Raw genomic sequence first — 25,929 nt, 5'->3', positions numbered from 1 at the left:
GCTATAAGATCATCATTTAAACCAAGAGATAGTCTCCGCATACCTTTCCAGCAGAGCATGACACTTTGAAAATTGGTGTAGAGGCCTTTGACAGTACTTCTGTAATCAATGTTTCTTGGCAAAGCCTGCAGGAATCCTAGGAGGGCCATGTATAACTAACCATACAGTAACCTGCATGACATTAAATATAATATTCACTCCTTCCCCAAACAGGTCTTTTGAGGGTGAACCTGGATTTTGTGCTATTTTAAAGACAATATATTTCATTCTATAACACAGCATTCTTCAGCTTGGTGCCCTCCAGCTGTTTTGACCTACAACCCCCATCAGCCCTAGTCAGAGTGGAAGTTTATGCAATAATAAAGTTACTAATCTAAGATGCCACAGGACACTTTGTTGTTTTCCCTTTTTCATAGGAAAGGTGACCTGGAAATTACAACTAATCCAGAATGCGGCAGCCAGACTGGTGACTAGGAGTGGCTGCTGAGACCATATTATACCGGTCCTGAAAGGCCTACATTGGCTCCCAGTATGTTTCTGAGCACAATTCAAATTGTTGGTGGTGACCTTTAAAGCCCTAAACAGCCTCAGCCAAGTATACATGAAGGAGCGTTTCCACCCCCATCGTTCAGCCCAGACATTGAGGTCCAGCGCCAAGGGCCTTCTGGCGGTTCCCTCACTGTGAGAAGTGAGGTTACAGGGAACCAGGCAGAGGGCCTTCTCGGTAGTGGCGCCTGCCCTGTGGAACGCTTTCCCATCAGATGTCAAGGAAATAAGCAACTATCTGACTTTTAGAAGACATCTGAAGGCAGCCCTGTTTAGGGAAGTTTTTAATCTTTGAAGTTTTATCCTGTTTTTAGTCCTCTGTTGGAAGCCACCCAGAGTGGCTGGGGAAATCCAGCCAGATGGGTGGGGTATAAATAATAATAAAAAAATTATTTTATTTATTATTATTTTTACTATTATAATGCAAAGACATTCCAGTGCCAAAATTGTCTAATGCCGTACCCATGATTCTGAGATCATTTGGATGTGTCTTCAGATTACTTTGTGGATACATTCATGTGATGGTTACTCAGAATATCTTTAAATGCATGAATACAGATGTACAGGGCATAGCATTTTTGTTATAAAAGCGATCTCCCTTCGATATATAAGATCCCATGATAATCAAATTGCTACAATCTAATTTCTACATATTTTTGCCAATAAAAATCTAAAGTTGCACAAAATATTCACTTGATTCGTAAGGAGAAGGAATATATACAATATTTATAAAAACCATTTAATTATTGAGCATGTTCACTTTTTGAGTCTGCTTATTGCCAGTGCTTTCCCCTATGTACCAAGGCTTCACTACCACCCTTAAAATTGATTAGGATTTTACTTATAGAATGGTGACAGCCAATTGGAAAGCATAAAATAAATCATGACATCACAACAGTGTTGTAAGCCAGTTAGATTTGGCTATATGCTGCTATCACTGAAGTTGTGCAGAGTGAGCCTATTCATGACAAATGCTTTCTAAATCTTCTCTGCAACAATCTCTTCGAATTGCCAAAAGAGGGCATGCCTCTTGATATCACTGAAAATATTTGTGGAAAGTCATCCAATCTTTGGCCAAGCCCTGCCTTATAAAAACTGGCTTCTGAAAGATTTCAGTATCCAAAGCTAGGATGACAGGTTTCCCATGTTTGGAGTGGCATGTACCAGAATTTCAGGCAGACTCAGAGGCTAGAGCCTCCTCAGTTATGAAGGTGCTGTTATGTTGCTAGCCACATGAAGTCAGAGCAGACACCAAGATCTCCAAAGCTGCCTGAAGGGATGCAGTTAGGCAAGGCTTCAGCCAGATGAAGCAAGCCACATTTTGGTTCTGCATACTCAAAAAGTTGGTTGATGGGGGACACAAAGAGTTTTGAAATTATGTTATGGGCTGGATACCACACACAGGGTACGCCCGGATCTAGAGTACTAGGAGATGATTGGAATCTTTATCAAATATAAGAGATGGAAATCTAGATGAACATTAAAAAAAACTCCACATCTCTCTTCTGTGTCTAAATATTTTAGCTCTTACTACGATAAGGAAACAATCAGAACATCTTTTCCAATAATGAAAACAATAACTGTTCCTGAGGGAATAAAGAAAGCAAAAGGGCTTTGATTTATTAGCAAAAGGGCACTTGAGACTTCTACTTTTTTATGTAATGGGAAGGGGGATGGTGGTGGTAGGCAAAGATGTACACAGCACTCCTAACCTCCTGTTATGACAGTTTATGTTTCCTATCCAGCTTATTTAGCTCAAATGTCTGGGAAATAGACACAATTACCACCTTATGGAATGCTACTTAACTTTAAATGCTCCCTCCTGAATAGAAACCCACATTGTCCTCTCAAAGTTTATTCCAGTTTCTCAGGAATTGCTCCCTCAACAGGCTTCAGAAATGTTCTTGTTCATCATTTAAAAATTTCAGCTAATGAAATATTTTTTTATTATAGTAAAGAAAATTCCCATATAAAGAGCTGTTCACAATAAGTTGTTAAAGAGGCAAAAGAAAAAGAAAAAAGAGAGCTGCATTCTATGCCCTTATACAGCTTTAATCATTCACTCTTTCAGCTGTTATCAATTTAAAACCAATGAAACTCCCACACTGAGTCCATTTGAGCAGTCAATTTTAATATCTTGAGGCATCTGTAGTTATTCTGAATTGGCTGCAAAAGCAGAACTAACAACTTAAGCTCTAACCATAAGTCTACATCAGGCTGGTAACTCATACATCAAACACCGACAGTTAGTCAATACTATAGTATGAAAAAACCAACAACCATTTTTAAGAAGAGCAGTATATTCACAACGTGTTCGGCAGCATGGTTCGCATTATGAGTTGCTGATATATGCACATAAAAACCATCCATTTGAGGTAGTAGTGGACATGACAGCTTTGTATGTGGATATAAAAGGAGACACAAGGAAAGGATGGGAGAGCCATTCTGAAGTTCTGAGGCATGTAATATGATGATTACAGCTGCAATGAATTGCCTGCCCTGCTTAAAAGAAGCAAAATACAGTTGTAGACACGACACTCTTCAAGGATTAGAAGGGTAACTCTTCCCAGGCAACCCCACAGTTTATGTGGCAAAAAGGCAAAAAGGCAAAAAACAAAAAAACAAAAAACAAAAAACAAACCCTTGTGTGTGCATCCATTAATTATCCATTGTGCTCCCCCCCTTCTAAAATAATGTTTAGGGGTAGTCTCATTTTTCTACTCATATTGAAATACTGCCCTTCAATGAAGCCAAACTTAGATTCACAAAATGTTTAGGGGTATGCATCCCCCTGCATCCCCCAAGAAAAAATGGACTGGTTATATCCCACCTTTCCCCTGAAGACATGGGGGTATTGTTCATGGGGTCATCTCTTATATGTATTATCTTAATATACTGTGAAGTTGAGCTGAAATTTTGGTTAGATAAAAAAAAAAAGGAAATAGCAATGGGGGAAATTGTTCTCTCTCTTCCCACCCCCCCACCCCTTTCTTAACCATCTTGTTTAAGTTGCAGCAAGTGTCATTGGATCTCATACTGTACTCAAAGAACATTTCTGTGGAAGTGATGTTGTTCCAGGAGCGTTCTTGGGGGTGGGTGGGATAGCTGCGCCAAAAGAACTGGAATATAAAAGTATGTCCTTAAAAATGTGGGTTGCTATCTATTCTGTTTGAGGCTTGGGGTTTTCATGAGAAGAGGTGACAAATACCAAAGCCTTGCCCAGGCCCAAGGGCCAAGCAAATCAGTGGGCCTTGCTAGCTGAGTTTGGGAAGATGCTATCTCAGCAAATATTATGTCATCTGAGGTCTTAAAAAGGTGGGCAAAGATGGACCTTCCAGTGGTTCAACCTCTCTGGGAGAGCTGCTTTGAAGGGCCAGTAGTCTTTTCTGTAGTCACATGCAGTAGTCACATGCAGTAGTCACATGCAGTCACATGAAGGGCCAGTAGTCTTTTCTGTAGTCACATGCTCCTCCACATGCAGCTGCTGGGTGACCTTGGGCTAGTCACACTTCTTTGAAGTCTCCAAGCCCCACTCACCTCACAGAGTGTTTGCTGTGGGGGAGGAAGGGAAAGGAGATTGTAAGCCGCTTTGAGACTCCTTTGGGTAGTGATAAAGCGGGATATCAAATCCAAACTCCTCCTCCTCTTCTTCTTCTTCTTCTTCTTCTTCTTCTTCTTCTTCACATGCTCCTATGAGGTTGTGGAGCAGGAGAAGCTGTAGGTGAACCACCCTCACTTAGAGCATGGCAGAGGTGCCACAGGCTCAGATTGGTGCAGCATAGAAGGGGTGCTGTGGCTCCTCCCAAGTCAAGTGACAAGTGAGCGTAACAGAGTCCTCCTCAGGTTTCGTGACTGCAAACTTCAAGTCCAATACACAAATGGCAGCTAAATCTCCAGGACTGGCATTGCCATGCAGCAGAATGAAGTGACCTGTTTCAGGCTTCCATAAGCACAGGGAAGATGGTTGCAAGAACTGGTGTCTGTGATGGTGGACAACCCAAAGGGGAGAAGGGTGAGCTTCGTATCTAGCGGACCAGCACTGGAGTACTGCCAAATGCCCCATTCATAACCAAGTGTCTGGCAACAACACTGAAGTGTGTCTGTCAGCCAGCATTTAATGGCATTTGGGGCAGTGATGGGGAATGTACAACCACAGGCCTAATTTCATATAGCCCCTGGATGCTGCACTCTTGCTCTTTGAATCACCTCCCTGGGAATCAATTTTGTGCGAGAGAGATTGAGGAGGGAGGCAGAGAAAAAGACACAGATGCCAAAGAGTAAACCCAAGGAGTGGAGTGGGGCAAGGTTGTGAGAAGGCTAACATCAAGGAACACAGCTGATGCGTTGCTCTGCATACAGAATTTTGCCACAGCTTTTATGTATAGTTTGCTGTGGTTAATGCACAATTGTTTTTAAATAGCTTTGATTTGATTTGCATTTTTAATGCTATTCGGAGTACTTTGGGCACAAATGTGGCAAATACATAAACAGATAGACATTTTACAAAATGTTTAACTCTCACTTCAAGTTTTATGCCTTGCAAAAATAGTTAGTAGGAATGTTATCTCCCTTGAAGAATAACTCTTGTAATAAAAAAGGTATGCAAATATGCTCCATTCTAAACTTTTCTGCCCTACCATGAAAAAATGAAGACAAAACAAAACCAAAAAAATGAAAAAAGTGTGGAAATAAACAATTTCTCAAGCCATTTAATTCACCTATAAAAAATTAAATAGATGCTTTCTAGGACATGAAATTTGGCCAACTCTTTTATTTTTAATCTGTGTCGTTCTATTTTGCTACTTAAAAATGTTTTAATACAAGCCTTAAAAATTAACATTTAAAAGCGCTTTCTGTCAGGGTAAGCATTGCAACTGCATTTTCATAACATTTTAACAGATTAAGGGATAAACTCAACTGAAGACAATGAAGGAACCTTATCAAATGAGCATTTCACATAGACTTACTGGAGACTGGAATTAAGCTCTGCTAACGAATCTTAACTCATTTGCATGGCCAGAACCTAATCCTAATGAAACTTCATGGTAGAAAACTAACATGCTTTTTCTTCTTGCAACATTCCTCTGCTATTAAAACCATGCACTTAACAAAAGGCCCCAGAACTGTATGGCAGAGCATGATACTATATGATTTGAGCATGGAACACACAAGACACCTCTATGCTAGCAAATCAGCATTCTAAAGCAATCCTGTCTAAAGAAAGATGTACATCTGCTCTTCCTTCAGAGACACATTAAAGGATGGATTTGAGTTATGCTAATGAATCTGGATTTGTTAGGAAGGATCACATCTGATCCCTATGTAATACCAAAGGAGATTCATCAGCTACACTTTATTAAACTAAAAAGACGAAAAAACCCAGAAATGGAAAGACAATAAATTAGAGCAGAAGACGCAACTATCTTACTTCAATATTCAACAAAATAAACTGCAGTGATGTGTAGCAGGCCTGCATAACTTATCATTCACCCACCCCAAGTCCCTCGTGTGGCAGCCAGCAAATCCTCCTCTTTTTACAATTACCTGGCATGCAGCAAAAACAACTGGAGGACCACTATGCACATGTGATTCTGCAGGCCTGATGTAAGGAAAATCATTTGTCAAACAGTCTGAGAACACTTTGGAACACAGGATTTGGGTCATCAGGTGATCAGACTGCATGAATGTTGCTCATATGTTTAGAAGGTTAGAGGACGTAAGGGGTCGGCTCGCATTTCACTTTAAACGGCAGTTCAAAATAATTGATAGTTTATGATGAACAATGTGCTGGTGTATGCTGCTCAAATCATGCACATTTTGCTAGTTTTCTGCTCCTACATGTCCTCAGATTAGGGCAAACAAACCATGCTATATAGACCACCTCAGTTAGCTTGGTCAGCAGGGTGGTTGATACACCAGCAGCATCTCAAATTTATCTCTCTGACTCTGCACCTGGTGCAAACGTTCTGAGCCCCTCTAAAGATCAAGATATTTTCTGGTACATAAAATGATACCTCTATGGACAATGGCGTCCCCACACTCAACAGGGGCAGATCTTGAGGATCTTTTGTAATACGGCATCCTGTACAGGGCCAAAATTTGGCACCCCAAAATGGATCTTACCTGTTTTGGATCATCTCAATTTTGTACTGCCCCAGATTCTGGCCTAGTGCTGTACTGAGGATCCAGAAAGGTCAGGCACACCCAAGTCAGTGTAATACATGCCAGGTCACAGGTGAGCGTGACTGTATTACAGACTGACCTGGCATTTAGTAAATCATGTCCTCCATCATGGAGGGCACATGTTGCACCCTGCACCCATGTTCAGCCCACGTCTTCAGCTGTGCCTGCATGGGCTGGGTGATGGGAGCACCTTCACTGACCTTCCAATCTCAGGAATGCAGGAACAGCAACACAGCATTCCCGAGGAATAGGTCCTGGTGCTATAGACTCACATTTGCTCATGTGAGCACCTCAAATGCAGCAGAGTAACGGAAGCAAAACTGTGGAGGTTTTGTAGCATTCCTAATTTATTTCTACTGATTAAACAAATAAAAGAACATAACAAACACGCACGAGAGAAATAGCTCTCTCATACCGCCATTCTGTCTCTAGACAGATCAATGAAAAAGAACACAGTACTAGGGACGGAAGTCTGGAAGAGTAGCTTCCGCCCGCTCCTTTCTCACAGACAGAAAGTAAAACAAACATGATCTGGTGATCCTGGCAATGGGAGGGATGGAAATACTGACAGGGTGGGACCGTTTGGATAGCCACAACACCCCACTGGTTGCTTCTCGGTTGCTGGGGCAGAAATTTGGCCTGTTGGGTTGTCTATTGGCTACCGAGGGGCTATTTAAGCTGCTGCACATTACTGGGAGCTTTCTCTTTCCTGCAACGTGCATAGGATCACCTGCCCTCCCACCTTATATTTAGGGCTGTTCTTTGGCCTTCCTATGCCTGTCTAGGAGTCGTCTGTTTTGGAGCAGGGGCCCGGTAGGAATTTTGCCATTTGGCTGATTGGCTAGTGCCACTTGGTTTTTGCCTACCGTATAGCAAATCGTCACAACTTTGTAAGGTTGGCGGTTAGGCATTGGTTCAATGTTTTGTGGGGGGGAAGTGGTTGGCTGTGTCTGCCCCTCCATTGCTGCTGCTAGGGAATTCCTTTTAAGGAACCCAGGGGCTCGCCTTGCTTTTGTCCGAACCCTGTCAGGGATGCTAGGGCCAGGGGGGCCACTAGGGGCGCATCGGAAGATGGATGACAATAACATCTCTCCGACCCACAGGGGCTAATTAGGAGGCTGTGATGGGAGTAAATAGCCTCCCTACCCCCCCCCAGGATTGTGGGGGGGGGGCTGCCCTTGCCTGCTGTGCCCTATACCACCCCTGAATTTGAGGGGATGGGGGCACTAGGCAGAATGCCTTCCTGTGGATTTTGGCGCTCCTGGACGCAGTCTCTGATCTGCGCCGCTAGCTGCAAGAACTTCAAAAGGAACAATTAGGAAGAAGCGAATGCACATATTTCAAGGAAGGAGGGGGAGTAAAGACTGCTAACTGAAGAGTTCTCTGATAAACAAGACGAGTCGGAAGAACAAGAATCAATCTTGAGAAGACAGCCAAGACTCGGTATGGCAAAGGGACTGGATGGGGGAGGGGGGGAAACTTTTCTTTCTTTCCTCTATGTGATTAAACAAGAACCCCCTCCCCCACAAGTCAGAAATGCCGCTTTAATGACTTGAGCTGTGGATTTACGACTGTGTGGAGATAAAGTTTCTAACCAAAGCATGTTTTAAGAAGAGCGTGGAAAGTTTAAGAGCTCTGGAATGACGCAGTTAAAAATACCGTCGCCATATTGGTAAGCTGTCGGAGAACTTGAGTCTGGGAGGAGGAAAGAGCTGTTTTTATACTGTGGGTGAGACTCCTCAGTGGGACTTAAGAACGACAGACCCTGAGATTAATGATGGAAAGAGCAAAACCATCACAATATGAGGATTGGTCGAACGGAAAAATCCACACAGCATATAATTGGTGTTTATCTGCTTAAGGAGATTATCAGAAGAGAGCATAATGGAAAAAGAAAAAATGTACGAACAAGATGAGATGTGGAAACAGCAAGATAAGACTGGATAGAATTATGAACTTTATTCAGACTGATTTGGATATGAACGCAGTAGCAAGAAGATGATCGGAATCCCCCTTTGAAACTTGAAATATGGGTCCCCTCAACAAAAATTTAAAATTCGGCTTTGTGATTCGGAATTTATGTGATGTGATGTGATTTGATTTGATTTGATTGGTCAATTAATAAAAATTATATATTTTTAAAAAAAGGATGCTAGGGCCATGCCAGAGCCCGTGGGAGCATCTGGGGTGAGCTGTGAGATCGAAGCCAGCTTCTCGCTCCCCCCAGGATGCTTTCCCTTACTGACAATGGTGGTGCCCATTGTCAGTCCTGTTCCTGCCACTGTGCAGGCTCAGGTAGTCTGGAACCAATGTCTAAGCAACCACTCACATTGTAATCAATAAAGTTGTGGCCAAAATTAATGCCAAAAACCTTAAACTAAGTTCTGTGTCTATTGTGTCTTTATTTTGGGGGTGGTTTTGGGGGTCTTCACACGAAACTAGAGGGTTCAATGGATAAGCTACCAGGAACTTTTGGAAGGGGACGGGGGGCTGAAACAGGATATCTAGGCTTCCACCCCAGAAAATATAATAATGTAATATAATTAGTATACTTAATATACAGTCATACCTTGGAAGTTGGACAGAATCAAAAACCAAAGCTCCTGCAGCCAATCAGAAGCCGCAGAAGCCCTGTAGGACGTTTGGCTTCCAAAAATAGTTTGCAAACCAGAACAGTCACGGGAGCCAAAATGTTTGAGAACTAAGCTGTTCTAAAATCAAGGTACGACTTTCATCCTCCCCCCAAAAGTTGAACAACTCTGGTCAATCCAATGGGTAGATCACTGCCAGTTTATTTATAGTGGGAGTAGATCATAGTCTCTTGGAAATCGGACACCCCTGTTCTAAGGCATAACATATTTTGAAAAATATTGTTGTAGCCTTTAAATTTTGTCTGGATTTTAGAATATATCATGTGGTTTTTAGCCTTTTATCATATTTCACTTATAATAATTATTGTTTATGGAGTATTCTACCCTTTCCACTTAAACTGAGATGAAAATGGGATAGCGTCTGTTGATCCCACAACCAACCCAATTTGCATTTGTTGATTAGAAACTCTGAACAGAGGCTACACACATACAAACTGTACATAAATATTCTCTCTTCTTACAAACTGTACCTGGGTTGGTTAGAAAGGCGACTATAAACTGGCTTTTGTACTATTGGCCTAAGTTTGCCTCCGGCATACTATAATTCAGGAGGAACAAGAATAAAACTTAAGCGAGAGAACTCAAAATTGCATTAACACAGTGCTCATGAATCCAGTGGTGTTCTGTTAGTGCAAGTGGCCAATGCAGTCATTATACAAAACCTCAATGTAACAAAGGCAGGCAAGCTGATGAATTGCTAACTTTACACTGTTTGATCTTCCATATTTCCCCTCTATGGAGCTGCCCTCATTTGCACTGGTTGAAGCCCTTCCATTAGTTCAAAATTGCTGGAATACAACCAGAACACCCTGTGTATAAAGGCTGTGCACAGCTGGTGCCAAAGAGCTTTTAACTACCTAATTTACATGAGCAGTTGTGGTTTTAACATGTATTCATTGGTGGCTGGGCAAGTTTTATACACAGAAATTGAGAAAATTAGATAAAAATCAACCTTTATAAAATACCATAAGCCTTTCACAATATCTGAACATATCCACAAGATGAAAACAGTAGCAGGGACAGCATTTTCTACTGAAGTATTATTCCAATCATAAAGGCATCTGCACCAGCTGAGGAGATCCACCATGTATGGGGTGGAAAATTCATGAGGCTAAGGGATTGTCCCATATATTTCCATGAGCCAGGTAGGCATTATACACAGAATACATATGGGAATATCGAGGAATAAAGCGTATCGGCTCCACCAATTTCCATTAGTTGATCAAAAGCTCTGAACTGAGCCTACGTACATACAAGCCACACACACATATTCTCTCTTCTTGCAATCTGAACCAGCATTTTTGTAGAGTGCTAATCTTGCACACAGAGACAATGTGCACACAGTTTTAATAAGCACAGATTGTATTTAGAGTCCCAAATCAACATGTGGAATTTGGGCATGCCCTAAGATATGATCCCACTTCTCCATATCCCCAAATATCCAATGGTTGGCTGCTGTCAGAACAGGATGCTGGATCCAGCAGGCTCTTCATCTGTTCTTATATCACATAGTTGGGGCTGTAGGCAACCCCCTTTCAGGCCATCTTGGGGAACAAAGAGGTGTATGCATGTGAATGTATCTTTTAAGTTTATGTCCACTGTGTTTACATCACAGCAAACACCATTCTGGTAGGTAGAAATTAAACCTTTGACACTCAGAGAACTCCTATCAACTTGTATGGATAATGTGAATCCCAACAATTTCCACACACTAAGCAACCATGGTGCTAAAGGCGTCTCTTTTGCTTTCTTCTTCCTCATTTCAGCGACTTAATTCTCAGAGCAGGCACCACAAATGTACTGAAGTTTGGGGTCAGACCTCTTTCTGTCATGCAAAATGTGGCATGCCTCAAGTATGCATAACATATAGAAATATAACCCTTCCACATGTTAAACTTAAGAAATCTACTTACGTTTGGGTTTTCTTCAACATAACTGGCTAGAAAGACTAACCAAGAAACCTAAGGGCATGGCCAATACACATGCAGACATATTTTGTCACACAGGAAGGTTTCAGCATGTGGTCCAACGCAGCCTGCTTCCTTTATTCCCCCTCCCCAGCTGGCCTCTGACACACACACAAATGCAGTATGATGCCTATTGAACAGACCAGCAGATATTTGCATACCTATCATTTCCCATGAGACCCAAGAGCTGGTGAAGGGTGGAGGGAGAGAGAGAAGGAGAAATGGGGTTTCATTGAACCTAGTACTCATCTCTCCAGTTTGTATCATTTTTTAAAAAGCACTGTAACAATACTTTGAAAACCACTGTAAGTCAAAATAAATTATCTTAAGAACTGTGGCCAGGTCAATGAAACAGGAATACTCAACAATTATACACACATGTGAGCGCAAGCGTGCACAAACACATACACAGAGAGATAAAGAGGACACGCACCTTTAATGATCCCTTTTTCTTGCAACGTTTTCAGTGAAGGTCTTCGAGTGATAAACTTCTTTAGTCTGCTTTTAACTCGGTTTTTGTCAGTTGTATCAGAAGTGCTGTAGTTCAGCCTGAAAACTGAAAGAAAAAAAAATCAAAGAAAAAAATTAACAGGATGTTATGTTCCAACATAGAAAGCTTTGCTGGATATCTTTGGGGGAAACTGACTATATATTCTGTCCAGCAGTCTGCTATGTGGGATGATCCAAAAAGAAGCTGATTAATATTATTTTGAATAAACATTGTGAGTTGAGAGAGTCATATTAGTAATGGTTCATGTTATTGGACAGCTATCAATATACTTGTGTAAATTTTGAATGCATACCAAAAATTTGTATCTCTAGCACATATGGTTCTCCACTTGCAAATTAAAGTGTGCTATTTATTATTTCCTAGGCAAATAAAATGGTGGGTTGGACAATATGATAATACTGGGAGAGGTCTGATTCTCTGTGCCAAGTATGGAAAAACATGATATATCCAAAGCACTGGTACATAAAAGAAATACTTCATATGGAAGCAAAATCCTATGCATGCTTACTCAGAAAGAAGTCCCATGTTCAATGGGACTGACTTCCAAGGAAATGTCAGAATGAATGAAATTCCAACTAAATACCAGAAAGAACTTGGTAACAGTAAGGGTTGTGCAACAGTTGAATGGACTCCCTAGGAAGGTGGTGGACTCTCCTTCATTGGAAAGTTTTAAAGCAGAGGTTGGATGGCTATATGTCATGGGTGCTTTAGTTGAAATTCCTGCATTGCAGGGGGTTGACCCTCAGGGTCCCTTACAACTGCACAATCCTATGATACTATTCTTTGGAACCCAACTCTCAGCATAGCAATGTAGCTCTTCAATATACAGGTAACTTGCATCTTATGTGGGGGTTACATTCCAGGACATTGTGCATATAAGAAAAATCCCATAAAGCCAGAAACCCCTGGAACCAGGCCCTCTGCCTGATGGAGGGCTGCTTGCCCAGCTTTGTGAAAGAGGCACTAGGGCACTGGCAGCTCTCTGGAGTCCTTGTGTCACCTTCCCAAAGCCCAATGAGCACTTCCTCGGTTTGGGGAAGGTAGCACAAGGGCTCCGGGATGCTTCCAGAGCCCTCTCACCACTTTTCCAAAACCAGGTAAGCCCACAATTGCAGTTCTGCATAGGTGGGGGGTAGGAACAAATAAATGGAGATTGGGTTTACCCCCGCAAAGCTACAATCACATAAGTAAATTAAGTTACAGATAGGTAGCCGTGTTGGTCTGCCATAGTCAAAACAAAATAAAAAATTTCCTTCCAGTAGCACCTTAAAGACCAACTAAGTTAGTTCTTGGTATAAGAACTAACTTAGTTGGTCTTTAAGGTGCTACTGGAAGGATTTTTTTTATTTTGTTATAAGTAAATTAAGCGTAAGCTGTGAGTTACCAGTAAACCCTAAGGAATCTGAGATAACAAGGTTATGCGTCATCCATGGTGCACCCTTAGGTATGACCTCTTTTAGATTGGAAGGAATAAACAGTAAACAAAATTTTGATATGGCTTGCTTAAAGACAAAAAATAAATAAATCACCATATGTGTATGTGTGTGTGGTTTAATTTTTATCCCCTCTCCACAAGGATCCCTGCAAATGATAGCTCTGTGAAGGGCTAGAGAAGGAAATGCCACCAAACTACAATTTGCATGATGCTTTGGGGAAACCATGACACCACGTACAATTTTGGTGTATGTATGCTTCCTGCACTACCTTTGTTGACAAGGAAGAAAGAAAAGGGTATCATCTGCACATATGAACAGATTTCTTTTGTGCAGATCTAGGAGTCAATATCCAGGGCACCATACAACATTCCTGAAAGCTTTGTAATCACTCTTAGCACAGATTGTGTTCCAAATGCATAAAGTCCTATTTCATTTTCCCTGCAAGTAAACTGCCCAAGATACAACAGGTTGTGAACCAAAATTAGAAACGCATTACTGGACTTCTTTAAAAAGAAAAGAAAGAGCATTTGTTAAGAGGGGACAAATGAAATGATACATTTAAAATATGCCCCGTCCTCAAACCAGGGCGAGTTCACAAAGCCTACTTCACAAGAGAATTCAGGGATACTGTGCTATATATTACAAATTTGTCAGTAAGAATCAAAATAAAACATTTTCTTTTTCACTTTGCTGCTCTCTAGGGATAAAAACGTGCCAGATTTTTTTCATTTTAAAATAAATACAACATACCCAATTAAGGAGAGCAACATTTAAACACATGCCTATGATAATCAGAGCATACTTTGCTTCTGATTTCACTACTGATTTGAACAGAGGACTGTTCCATTTTCCCACAGCACTGAACTGACCCCACACATACTTTTACAAGTTAGTAATCACAAAGGACATATAAAAGGACACTTTTACTGGAACATTTGCAGCATGGGACAATAATCCATCACTTACGAAAAAATAAAATTCACATTTTTAGTGGTAGCATTCTTAGGACGATATATCATAGAATACAGAGATTAGTGTTAAATTAATGGCTGGCTCTTTTGTTCATGTTCTATTTTGGACCTTCTGGGTTCAAATGGGAACAACCCTTGGCAGTGATATACTAAAATTCCAGGGCACTCAGCCTTACTGTATAAAGAGAAGTAGAAACAGCATTTCTGATGCTACAACCTTGGTGGCATGAGGGAAATGTTATAGAAAATGCTATCTGTTCTCTATGGACTGGATTCACCTAACAAACTCAGTCAGTGGGAGCCTTGTGAAAGAGCTTCTACTTGTGCAACAGGGTTTTCTCCACCTCCCCCTGTGCCCCCTGAAATTGGCTTGGGGGCTGGAAGAAATCCCAGAACAGTGGGGCGGGATTGTTTTGTCTGGAAAGTTGATATGCTTATGCAGCAGATGGAATGTTTGTAACAGCACAATGTTGAATTCCACCCCAATTGTTTAATTGCTTTTCTTCACTTTGTAAAACTTACATATCCGCACATATAATAACAATGCATACAGACCTAGGTCTAAATAGAGCCCACTTACATATTTCATTAAAATGAATGGGACTTCAAAGTGCTTATGTTTCATTGGGCGGCATCCATGGCACAAATTTCCTAGATAAGCAGTTGTACTACTTCAAGTGTGCCAAGGTAGTCCTTGCTTAGTAGCAGCTCCCTTATCAGCATCTACATACGTACTGCACAATGATTTGCCCACAGTTTCAAGTGATTATGTCGATAAACTAAGGTAAGTCGCTCTGTAGCACCACCAACAGCTCCCTGCATGATCTTTTATGTTCCCTCATTATGGTCTCTTTATGAAGAACTTTTATTTCGCAGTTTACAAAACATTTACCCTAAACCCCATGGGCTTACCACCTGTGATTAATTCCTGCCCAGTACGACGTTCTCTTAGTACTTTGGGTGTGTGTTGAGAGCATTGGTTTTTGAAGAACTTTCCATTAATGACTTTCTGAACTGTGACAATGGATATTGACAGTGCTTGTCAGACTAAAGCACTATTGATTGCTTCACATCATGTGTATAGCAAAAACAATTTCTTTCAAGTGCCGCTTTTCTAACTGAAATACATTAGAGCAGCGCTGATCAGTTCATTACGATGCCCAAAATTATAGCATGTAATGCATCCGAAAAGAAAGGATTCAGGAAACACACACACCTCTTGTGTAAGAAGTTGCTGCAATTCAATGTTGTTTATTTGCTATTTTGAAAGAAAGAAAGAAAGAAAGAAAGAAAGAAAGAAAGAAAGAAAGAAAGAAAGAAAGAAAGACGGCAAACCTCAAAGCGCTTACTCCAGCATAGCCTCATTATGACTAAGGGGTTTCCAGGAATGACATTAAAATGATCAAGCACAATGTCATAGAAAGTCTCTTTTACAGCCAACTTTTCCTGGCATTAGCCTCCTTATCCCGCCTCATGTACAATCAATCACCATGAAATTAAAGTGACCCGTGCAAACAACATTAGAAGAACTGGCTAATAGAACATGTTAAAATTGTTAAAATACTTGGAAGAAAAGAAAAGCCTTCACCTGCTTCTGAAAAAATGTTAAAGTGGGTGCCAGGCAGGCTTTTCTGGAAACAGTGTTTTGGAAAAGCAGGAGGATACCATGAAAAAGCCTTCAGAGATGATCTGTGGCCCAGAGAGTTCCACATGGGAAGAATCATTCTTTCAAATTCTAGGGAAACAAGCCTTGTCAGGCTTTAGAGGTTAAAACCAGGGTCTGGAAACATACTGGCAGCCAAGGCAGCTGAGTGAGAACTTTTGTAGCCTAGCACGATCCGGTGATCTGAGTGGTGAATGGATTTCCACCTGTCTTATATAACTGCTGACTCTGGCCAGACTTGTTTCTCTATCTAGGTTCAACTGCTTACAGATGGCCCAAATCTGTCCTTGGAGCCCTCCTTGAGTCCACCTTGCAACTTGTCTATTTGCCTCAGTCTGACACTCAGCCACTACATCTAATCAACATTTTCTGCCCACCACACTCATTACTGATTGGGGAAACAAACCAAGTGTGTGCACCCCAATGTATTTTCAAATACATACTGATGACAGAACAACAAAACCACAGTGCAGTCCATTGCAGTTATTAGGGGAAAATAACAAAAAATGGCTCAACTAGGAAGTTCTACTCTGTGGCATGGCCAGTATGAAATAAATAATCCTCCATTTTCAAAAGCTCTAGGGCTGAGAACCCCTTGGAAAGAAGAGGGAATATAAGATACATGTGTCCATCTTGTCTATTTAAGTCCCATTCCAGCTACCATTCAGTTGGCCTGATATCACCAGAGCCTAGATGGTATGTAATGTTGGAATACAAACTACATTTTGTTGCAGGTGCCAAGAGAAAAACCTTGGCAGGCCAGAAGCTTTGCCTTGTCCCCCCTTGACTATGACTACCCACTGACTGTAAATGATTTTTACCCAATGGATCTGTGAACTTCTAACCTGAGAACACACATCAGACGCCATTTCCTCATATAGCAGAAGCCTTCTATGTGCTGGAAAGGATGCCAAATCTTAGCTGCCCGCGCAAATCAATGCTGACACATAATCAGCATTTATCTTAATTAGCCCTGAAATATGTGAGAAGAGTGACAGTGTGACACATATGACTGCACAAATATATCAGCAGCAAGTTAAAAAAGAAAGCAAAGAGAGAAACATGTTTGTGGTTGGCTGGGGGACACTCTGAAAACCAAGGCCTGGTCATCACACAACTACATTGTTAGAGAGTCAAAGGTTGCAATATAGCTGAACTTAAATCATTCTGAATGTGTCCGTATGGTCTTTCTGTACAAGAGGTGCCCACAGCTGCCTGGTAGAATTGCGGAAGTAAAGGGAGGGAATTGGACAATGATATTATGTGCTGAATCATTTTATAATAATATGACAACTTAATTTTCAATATTGCTCTTCTATGTCTTGTGGCTATGCAGTAAAGACAGTAAAATTATGGTGAATTGTATTTTTTGGAGGAAAAAAACTTTTCTCCATTAAATACTTAGTGGGTTTTTTTGTTGATTTTTTTTGTTTTGTTTTGCAGATCTGGTTGTCATTGCTGCAAGAATAAATTAAAGTATGTGACTTCTGAATACTACTGTCCCAGATATACTCTTTCTTTCAAGGTATGTTCATTTTGGTTTGGGTTTAATTAGAATGGATTACATTTCAGGAATTCATTACTGAAAAACTTTCTCACATAGGAGAGATTACACATAACCAGTAGCACACGTACACAGGATAACCCAAACTTCAACAATTTCCTTCAAATGCTAAGGGGTTCAAATGCTAAGATTAGAAAAAGCTTCCTGTCTCAGAGCTAGTACAGATATTACTACAACTGTTCTATGCACAAATAACTGCTCTGGAATGACCATGGGCCCTTTTCAGGTGGAAACCTCCCCCCCCACCCTGCTTACCACATGCTTACATGTATGCTGGGACATCGGGAGGGTGACCAGCAGGAGCTAACCCCTCTTGCTATTCAGTGAGTGGGAGCAAGGCTGCTGCTGGAAGCTCTGCTTAAGAAGGCTGAAGCCAGCTGGTTCTCATCAGTGCCTTCCCCTCTGTGTCCTTGAAGGCTGATTAGCTGCAGGTGGAGTCACTCTGCCTTCTCCTCTTCAGGCTGCAATTCAGCAGGCGTAGATAACTCCTGGCCCATGATAACGTATCTTCTTCTTCTTCTGAGTAGCTTTTCATTTCAGGCCCAGGAAGATCAACTAAAGCACCTATGATGGGTGGCCATCCAACCTCTGCTTTAAAACCTCCAAGGAAGGAGAGTCCAGCATGTTTTGAGGGAGTCCGTTCCATTGTCATAGAGCTCTTACCATCATAAAGTTATTCATGGTGTTTAATCAGAATCTCCTTTCTTGTAATTTAAATCCATTGGTTTGAGTCCTACCCTCTGAAACAGGAGAAACAAGCTTGCTCCATCTTCCATGTGATAGCACTTTATATATTTGAAAGTGGCTGTGGCGCTGTGGGTTAAACCACAGAGCCTAGGACTTGCCGATCAGAAGGTCAGCTTTCGAATCCCTGCGACGGGGTGAGCTCCCGTTGCTTGGTCCCTGCTCCTGCCAAAATAGCAGTTTGAAAGCACGTAAAAGTGTAAGTAGATAAATAGGTACCGCTGTGGTGGGAAGGTAAACGGCGTTTCCGTGCGCTGCTCTGGTTCGCCAGAAGCAGCTTAGTGATGCTGGCCACATGACCTGGAAGCTGTATGCCGGCTCCCTTGGCCAATAAAGTGAGATGAGCGCCGCAATCCCAGAGTCGGTCACGACTGGACCTAATGGTCAGGGGTCCCTTTACCTTTATCATATCTTCTCACAGTCTCCTTCTTTCCAGGTTAACCATACCCAACTCCCTCAACTGTTCATCATAAGGCTTGGTTTTCAGACCCTTGATCATCTTTGTTGACCTCCTCTGCACAAGTTCCAGCTTGTCAATATCCTTCTTAAATTGTGATGCCCAGACTTGGACACAGTACTCCAGGTGTAGTCTGACCAAGGCCGAATACAGTGTAGTATTGACTTTCCTTGGTCTGGACCAGTCATAGGCAAACTCAGCCCTCCAGATGTTAGGGGACTACAACTCCCATGATCCCCAGCTAACAGGACCAGTGATAAGGGATGATGGGAATTGTAGTCCCAAAACACCTGGAGGGCCGAGTTTGCCTATGCCTGATCTGGACACTATATTTCTGTTGATGTGCTGCCTCACACTGTTGACTCATGTTAAAGCTTGTAGTCTACTAAGACCTGAGAACTTCTTCACATGTACTACTGGAAAACCAGTTGTCTCCCTTCTTATATTTGTGCAGCTGGTTCTTCCTGCCTAAGTTACATGTTGGAATATTCTAGAAGAAACTTGTAAATGGTCTTGAACAAGTTGCTAGGCAACAGAACATTTCCCCAGCAACAGGTGTCCTTATTAGGGCATGCAAACAACTAAGTCTGGGTCAGTGTAAATAAGTATGTGAATGAGTCAGCATTAGGTCTCTGGCCGGATGGCTAAAAAGAGAAAATGAGTATGTTTCTTTATTTGATTTTTCCTTTTCTTTATTAATGACCAGTGTAAAGTTTTGTAAATAATAAAGACTCTGAGAAACAGAACCAAATAGTGCTTATTCCTGTAATGGGAATTTCACTAAGAGATAGCTGGAATGCTGCTGCTGCTGCTGCTATAAAGAAGTAAAAGATGCAATAAAACTTTTCCGTAAAAAGAAGTCTGCTGCAGAAAGAAATTAAAACCCAAGAGTAGATGCTCACACACCAACACTACATTAGTCCTTACTGAATTTCATTTTGTTAGTTTTGGCCCAGTTTTCCAATCTGAACTGCATTAAGTTGTAGCCCAATTCAATTCAGTTCTGCAGCATCGGAATGCACATCTAGCCCAATTCAATTCATGTTCACATACATGACTAGGGGATGTCCTGTTTTCTTGAACTGAATGGCTCTTATATGTCTATTCAGCATAGCACTTTATGTTGGCACACTGACCAACTGAACTTTCCTTTTCTCATAAGAGAGATGCCTGTCTTTCATGCAGTTGTGGCAATGGGAGCAAAAGGAAGACCACCTCTCTTGCTAAAAGAAAGGGGGGGGGAGAGATCTCATCAGCTACTGCGCGAAGGGAAAAAAGACAGACAGAACCCACAGAAAATCTCATCTGACTTATTTGCATTTTTTCACATGGGGGCCAGCAGGGCAAAAGTTTTGTGGCACCTTCAGCTATTGACTCAATCAATTCTTTTCATTATTCAAACAGAAAGAATTGAGACCAAGGCTCTCCTCCGACACTTCGGAAATGCACTTTATTTTGATTTCAGTAGGATAAAGTGCTGAAAACCTTAGATGCTTATCCAAAGCTTATTTTGTCTTTGGAAAAAAAAAGAAAAACCTTTCTCCCCCAAGAGGTCTAACATATAAGGAAAGTTCTGTAGCAAATAGAAATTGAACAGTTACAACACACACACACACACACACACACACACACACACACACACACACAAGAAAACTCTATTATCAGGAAACGGCACCTGATGACAACATACACATGGTACACAGTTAATCATCAAAGTCCAAGCAGTGTTTTCAAGGGAAAACAACATCAAAACGTGTATGAAATCTAAGGGGGAGGGACATGGGTGTTAAAGAGAATGCCACAAACACAATTATACAATCAGTCTTTGATATCGAAGCCTTCCAAGTTCCAAATGAGTAAGCAAAAACAGAGAAAGGCCATTATTTTTCACTGTCCAGGGGCCCAGTTTTAAGTTGTGTGTGTGTGTGTGTGTGTGTGTTGTGTGGTATTGTAAGGAGTTTAGAACTTGAATTCCACAATCACCAACATCTACCAGAAATCTGACAACCCTGTAAGTGACCAAATGAAAATCTCAAGGTATATTCACCTTCAAATCACATTTATTTATTTATTTGTCTCCTAAGACAGATGCTGCTAAACCCTCAGCCTGGGACCCATTATGTGCAGTGCTGGATTTATGTACAGTGGTACCTCAGGTTACATATGCTTCAGGTTACAGACTCTGCTAACCCAGAAATAGTACCTCGGGTTAAGAACTTTGCTTCAGGATGAGAACAGAAATCGTGCGGCGGCGGCGCAGCAGCAGCAGCAGTGGGAGGCCCCATTAGCTAAAGTGTTGCTTCAGGTTAAGAATAGTTTCAGGTTAAGAACAGACCTCCGGAACGAATTAAGTACGTAACCAGTACAGGCTAAGTATAGGCTAAGTAGGGTGAAGCCTAGGGCCTCTAAATCTAGGGGACCTCACCAGCCTCCCCAGTGCCACAGTCTCCCCTCTCCCAGAATTGCAAACCCAATACTTCATGTGAGGGCAGGACAACTCGGGCCTCTAAATCTAGGGGACCTCACCAGCCTGCCCGCTCCCCACCACTGCAGTCTCTCTGCTCCCAAAATTGCAAACCCAAGACTTCATGCAAGGGCAGGGCAACTCAGGCCCAGCAATTATGAGGGCTAGCCAGTGGGGCCCAATTTGAAGCAGTGGGGCACAACTTGTTTTTTTTTTTGTTTTGTTTTGTTTTTTGTAGGGCCCCAGTTCACAGCAAAATTCTGCAAAATTTTGTAGAGCAGCCCGCGGGGCCCAATTTGGCCCAGTAATCCATGCGACAGTCACCTCCAGGCTTGACTACTGTAATTCGCTCTATGCGGGGCTGCCCTTGAAGCTGTCCCAGAAACTCCAGCGGGTGCAGAATGCTGCAGCGAGGCTCCTCACAGGGTCTCTGCCATAGGAGCATATTCACCCAGTGCTTTTCCAGCTGCATTGGCTCCCGTTGGAGTACAGGGTTAGATTTAAGGTGCTGGTTTTGACTTTTAAAGCCCTTCACGGCCTAGGACCCTTGTACCTATGGGACCGCCTCTCCTGGTATGCCCCACGGAGGACCTTAAGGTCCATATGTAGCAACACCCTAGAGGTCCCGGGCCCTAAGGAAGTTAGATTAGCCTCAACCAGAACCAGGGCCTTCTCAACACTGGCTCCGGCCTGGTGGAATGCTTTGTCTCTTGAGACCAGGGCCCTCCAGGATCTGATCTCTTTCTGCAGGGCCTGTAAGACAGAGTTGTTCCACCTGGCCTTTGGCTCAGAATCAGTTTGATTCCCTCCCCCTCTTTCTTTTCCCTTTCTCCTCCTATGAAGAGATTGCTCCCTAATTGTTTTAATGTTGTATCTTAATCTTTTAAATTGTATTTTAATCAACTTGTTTTTATTATTGGTTGTTAGCCGCCCTGAGCCCGGTCTTGGCTGAGGAGGGCGGGGTATAAATAAATTTATTATTATTATTATTATTATTATTATTATTATTATTATTATTTGCTCCAATTGCCTTAAGGTCAGCCCTGATGAGACTGTGCAGGGTTGGACTGACAAGCCCTGCCCCTTCAAGGTCCCTGGTGTCACTATTCAGAGTACAGACTCAAGGACTTGTTATGGAAATAAAGGGGGGCACTTATTGGAAATCAGTTTTGTCACCTCTTCCCCCCAAACCCTGAGACAATGAGCCTAGGCACCTTTTATTCACAGTCGCATAAGCACTACACTACAGCATGGCCATAAACTTGTACGTTCAACCACTGAAGTATACACTCAATATGTAGCAATGGAGATTTATGTTACTGCTTTATGAATGAACACTGTTTTATGAATGGACTCTATATTTTGTGAATTACCTAAGAGCCACCAATAGGGAGCTCTAGAATCTGACAGCTAACCAACTGGGTACTACCAAACAGCGACCCCTATTGCTGAAAGCAGGTAACCAGCAGGGAATGCTTCAGCTGAGCCTTTGCACTGTTGACTGAATGCCCCCTCCTGTGCAGATAATGGAGAAAGCTCATAAACTGCATACCTTCTGGCATCCTGGCCAACTCTATTATGCTGGTGTAAAGCCTGGTGCACCAGAATCCCAGAATGGCAGCAAATAAAATCTGCTCATATGTCAGCATGTCCTGGCCATGTCCTGCTCCTCCCTGATACTGATATTCATTTTGTTTTTTTCCAGAATGTCTGTCAATTGATAAATTTAATGGCTAACTTCCTCATATTTTTAAACTGCTCTTTCACAAAATATGACCATCAAGTTAAGGAGACCCTCCAGTTACACCAAAACAGCAAGGTTACATGGCCCTGCTGAGAGTTTTATCTTCCCAAAGGCTGTGTGAAACAGTAGAGGTTGTCTCTATTTCATCTAGAAGAAAGTCACACAACGAGAGAGAGAGAGAGAGAGAGAGAGAGAATGTACACCTAAGAACTGTGATGAGGAAAAGCAGCTGCACTGCCATTTGTGTTGCATTACCTGAGGTTAGAACCAGAATGGGGAACCTGAAGACCTTCAGATGCTGTTGGACTCCAACTCCCACCATTCCTTACCACTGACCCTGATGGATGGAGATTCTGTGAGCTGGAGTGACAACATCTAGAGGTCACAAGTTCCCCATCTGTGGATTAGAAAGTGGATTAGATTTCAGTCCGCCCCAAATCTGAAACTCTTCCTTGCAAGCAGATCTCTGCACTGCCAATGATCTCAAAGAGCTGGGAACCCTTGCCCTGGAAATGTCCAGGTTCCCAGGGAGCTCTCAGACTCCCTGTCATCTACCCTAGGAACACAGGAGGAGAGGGCATAGCAAGCCAAGCAAAATATTCAGGGCCACTGCTGAAATGTCCAGCTATGGGCACACGAGACTAAGGGGTAGAGACTCCAGCAGCTACATAAAAGCTCCAGCCTTCTAAAACTGGGGAAACAGAGAGAAAGTCAGCACCCTCTTCCAGTTCAGTCAGAATACACAAACAAAACCCTCGACTTTGAAGGTGTTTTCCATTGCCTAGGAGCTGTTTGTGCCCTTTGGGGTGCCTCCTCTGGGCACTTTGAGTCACTCGCTCATCTAGACAACAATGAGACTACATCTTGCTTAAAGAGAAACAGCAAAAGTTGGATACAGCAGTTGCGTTATGCCATCAGCAATGCTAGACACAGCAGTACGGTTCCCTCCAATTACTGGCATGCTCTCTTATGGTTATGGCGCAGCATTTTGTTCTAAGCTCATGGGGAGTTTACAAATCATTTCATCATCTACAGATTATTTCCCAAGGTGTTACCATTTGCTTAGTCATTTGGGCTACCTCTTGCCATTTCATATGCATACTTGTACATTTGGTTTGGTTGTTTATGCAGCCCAGTTTTCCAGGTTAATAATCGTTTTGAATCCTTTTCGAAAGCTGCATTTTGACTGCTGACAATAAGCATTTTTATGACTTCCCAAATTTGAGTGCTTCCACTGGTTCGTATGTGTTTCTGCATATGAAGACATGAAATATATATTTGGGACTGGCAGAGTATGGAAGTTTGTTTGTTTGCAAAGTGGTCTTCGCTCTATAGGCTGCTTTTACATGCTTCTCCTTAAACTGTTTATCTGGCACGTCAGCAGGCAGCTGGTGGAACAAATAGTAGATGCTAGGAAGCACATTCATTTTTTAAAGCGTTAATACACCCAATCCAAATGACAGTAATGTGCTTCCATCCGTTAAGCTCCTTTTTAAATGTTTTGGATTGGAGGGTCATAATTTAAATGAAATGCAACCGCCAACCTGGAAGGTCTAAACACTGACATTATTTCCCTGTCGGGGGGGGGGAGAGGTAAGCCTAGCCAGTAAGTACCCTTTCACCGAATCAAAAATCCTGAACTAGAAGGCTCCCAAATTTAGAGAAATATAGACATCCATAACATAAAAAATAAAAATAAATATTGCCACCCTTTCTTGCTTCCCCTGCTCTCGCCAAATCATATTACTTCCAAACAACCAGGAAGCTAGCATCTGGATTATTAATAAATAGCCAGGGGGTGTGGGAGGATAGAATATAATGCGACTGAGATTCAGTTCTGTGGGCTACAAGCCTCCTGTTGGGTAGCCCCCATTGCAATAATTGCAACAGGCTATCAGAAGCGATGTAAATGACAATGGTAACAAAGAGCGCCATCACTGGTGATTAATAAAAGAAGACAAGCACGTGACACTTCATCAGCTTTCTGTTCAACTTGATATCATGGCTGAACTAGAATTTTGTAGAATAAATGAAATTATAGTGAGTTGAAGTTCAGCTTCGTAGACTTGTTTCCTCAGCAGTTTTAGCGCAGGTTCTAAGTATTATGTTCATCCCTTGTTCAGAATGGATATGGGAATTCATGCCAGCAGGGTGTGTAACAGTGAGAGGTGGTGTGTCTCTCAACACTGTTTTTTAACTTGTCTAGCTAATCTGCACTGGTGGCAGTATAAGTTGTTCTCTGAACAACTTGGAACCAGTTTGCCTAGAAATTGCCTTACTCCACATGCACCGACCTTTCCGGTCAGTGGAATTGTAAGAACTCCATGGTTTGGGGTGGCAGCGCCGACATTTTGGAACTCCCTGTCTATTGAGATCAAGCAGACTCCTTCACTGTAGGGTGGAACGGCTTGGCTCCCAAACGCCACAAACCCGGAAGTGAGTGTTCCGGTTGGCAAACATTTTTCAAAGCCGAACATCTGAAGCAGCTTCTGATTGAGTGCAGGAAGCTCCTGCAGCCAATCAGAAGCCATGCCTTGGTTTTTGAACCATTTCGGGAGTCAAGCGGACTCCTGGAACGGATTAAATTTGAGAACCAAGGTACCACTGCACTCTTTTTGGCACCTGCTAAGAACATTGGGCGGGTGGCGCTGTGGGTAAAACCTCAGCGCCTAGGACTTGCCGATCGCATGGTCGGCAGTTCAAATCCCCACGGCGGGGTGCGCTCCCGTCGTTCGGACCCAGCACCTGCCAACCTAGCAGTTCGAAAGCACCCTCGGGTGCAAGTAGATAAATAGGGACTGCTTACCAGCGGGAAGGTAAACGGCATTCCATGTGCTGCACTGGCTTGCCAGATGCAGCTTGTCACGCTGGCACGTGACCCGGAAGTGTCTGCGGACAGCGCTGGCTCCTGGCCTTTAGAGTGAGATGAGCGCACAACCCTAGAGTCTGGCAAGACTGGCCCGTACGGGCAGGGGTACCTTTACCTTTACTTTCAAAGTTGAGGTCATTTTATTCTGCTTTAGCATTT

At 42.4% G+C, this 25,929-nt stretch overlaps 1 protein-coding gene across 12 annotated transcripts in view; it reads right to left on the bottom strand.

Moving 5' to 3' along the window:
* Positions 1 to 25,929, bottom strand: part of ARHGAP15 (Rho GTPase activating protein 15) — a 384,487-nt gene that overhangs the window by 151,063 nt on the left and 207,495 nt on the right. For all 12 annotated transcript variants that reach the window (XM_081872770.1, XM_081872775.1, XM_081872771.1 and 9 more), the window contains one exon: positions 11,781 to 11,903. In XM_081872770.1, the coding sequence (XP_081728896.1) occupies positions 11,781 to 11,903 (123 nt within the window). The remainder of the gene's footprint in view (positions 1 to 11,780; positions 11,904 to 25,929) is intronic.

Source organism: Podarcis erhardii, assembly GCF_964252035.2.
Source record: "Podarcis erhardii genome assembly, chromosome: 1".
Classification (NCBI taxonomy): Eukaryota; Metazoa; Chordata; class Lepidosauria; order Squamata; family Lacertidae; genus Podarcis; species Podarcis erhardii.
This window is presented reverse-complemented; position numbering and strand designations above follow the sequence as displayed.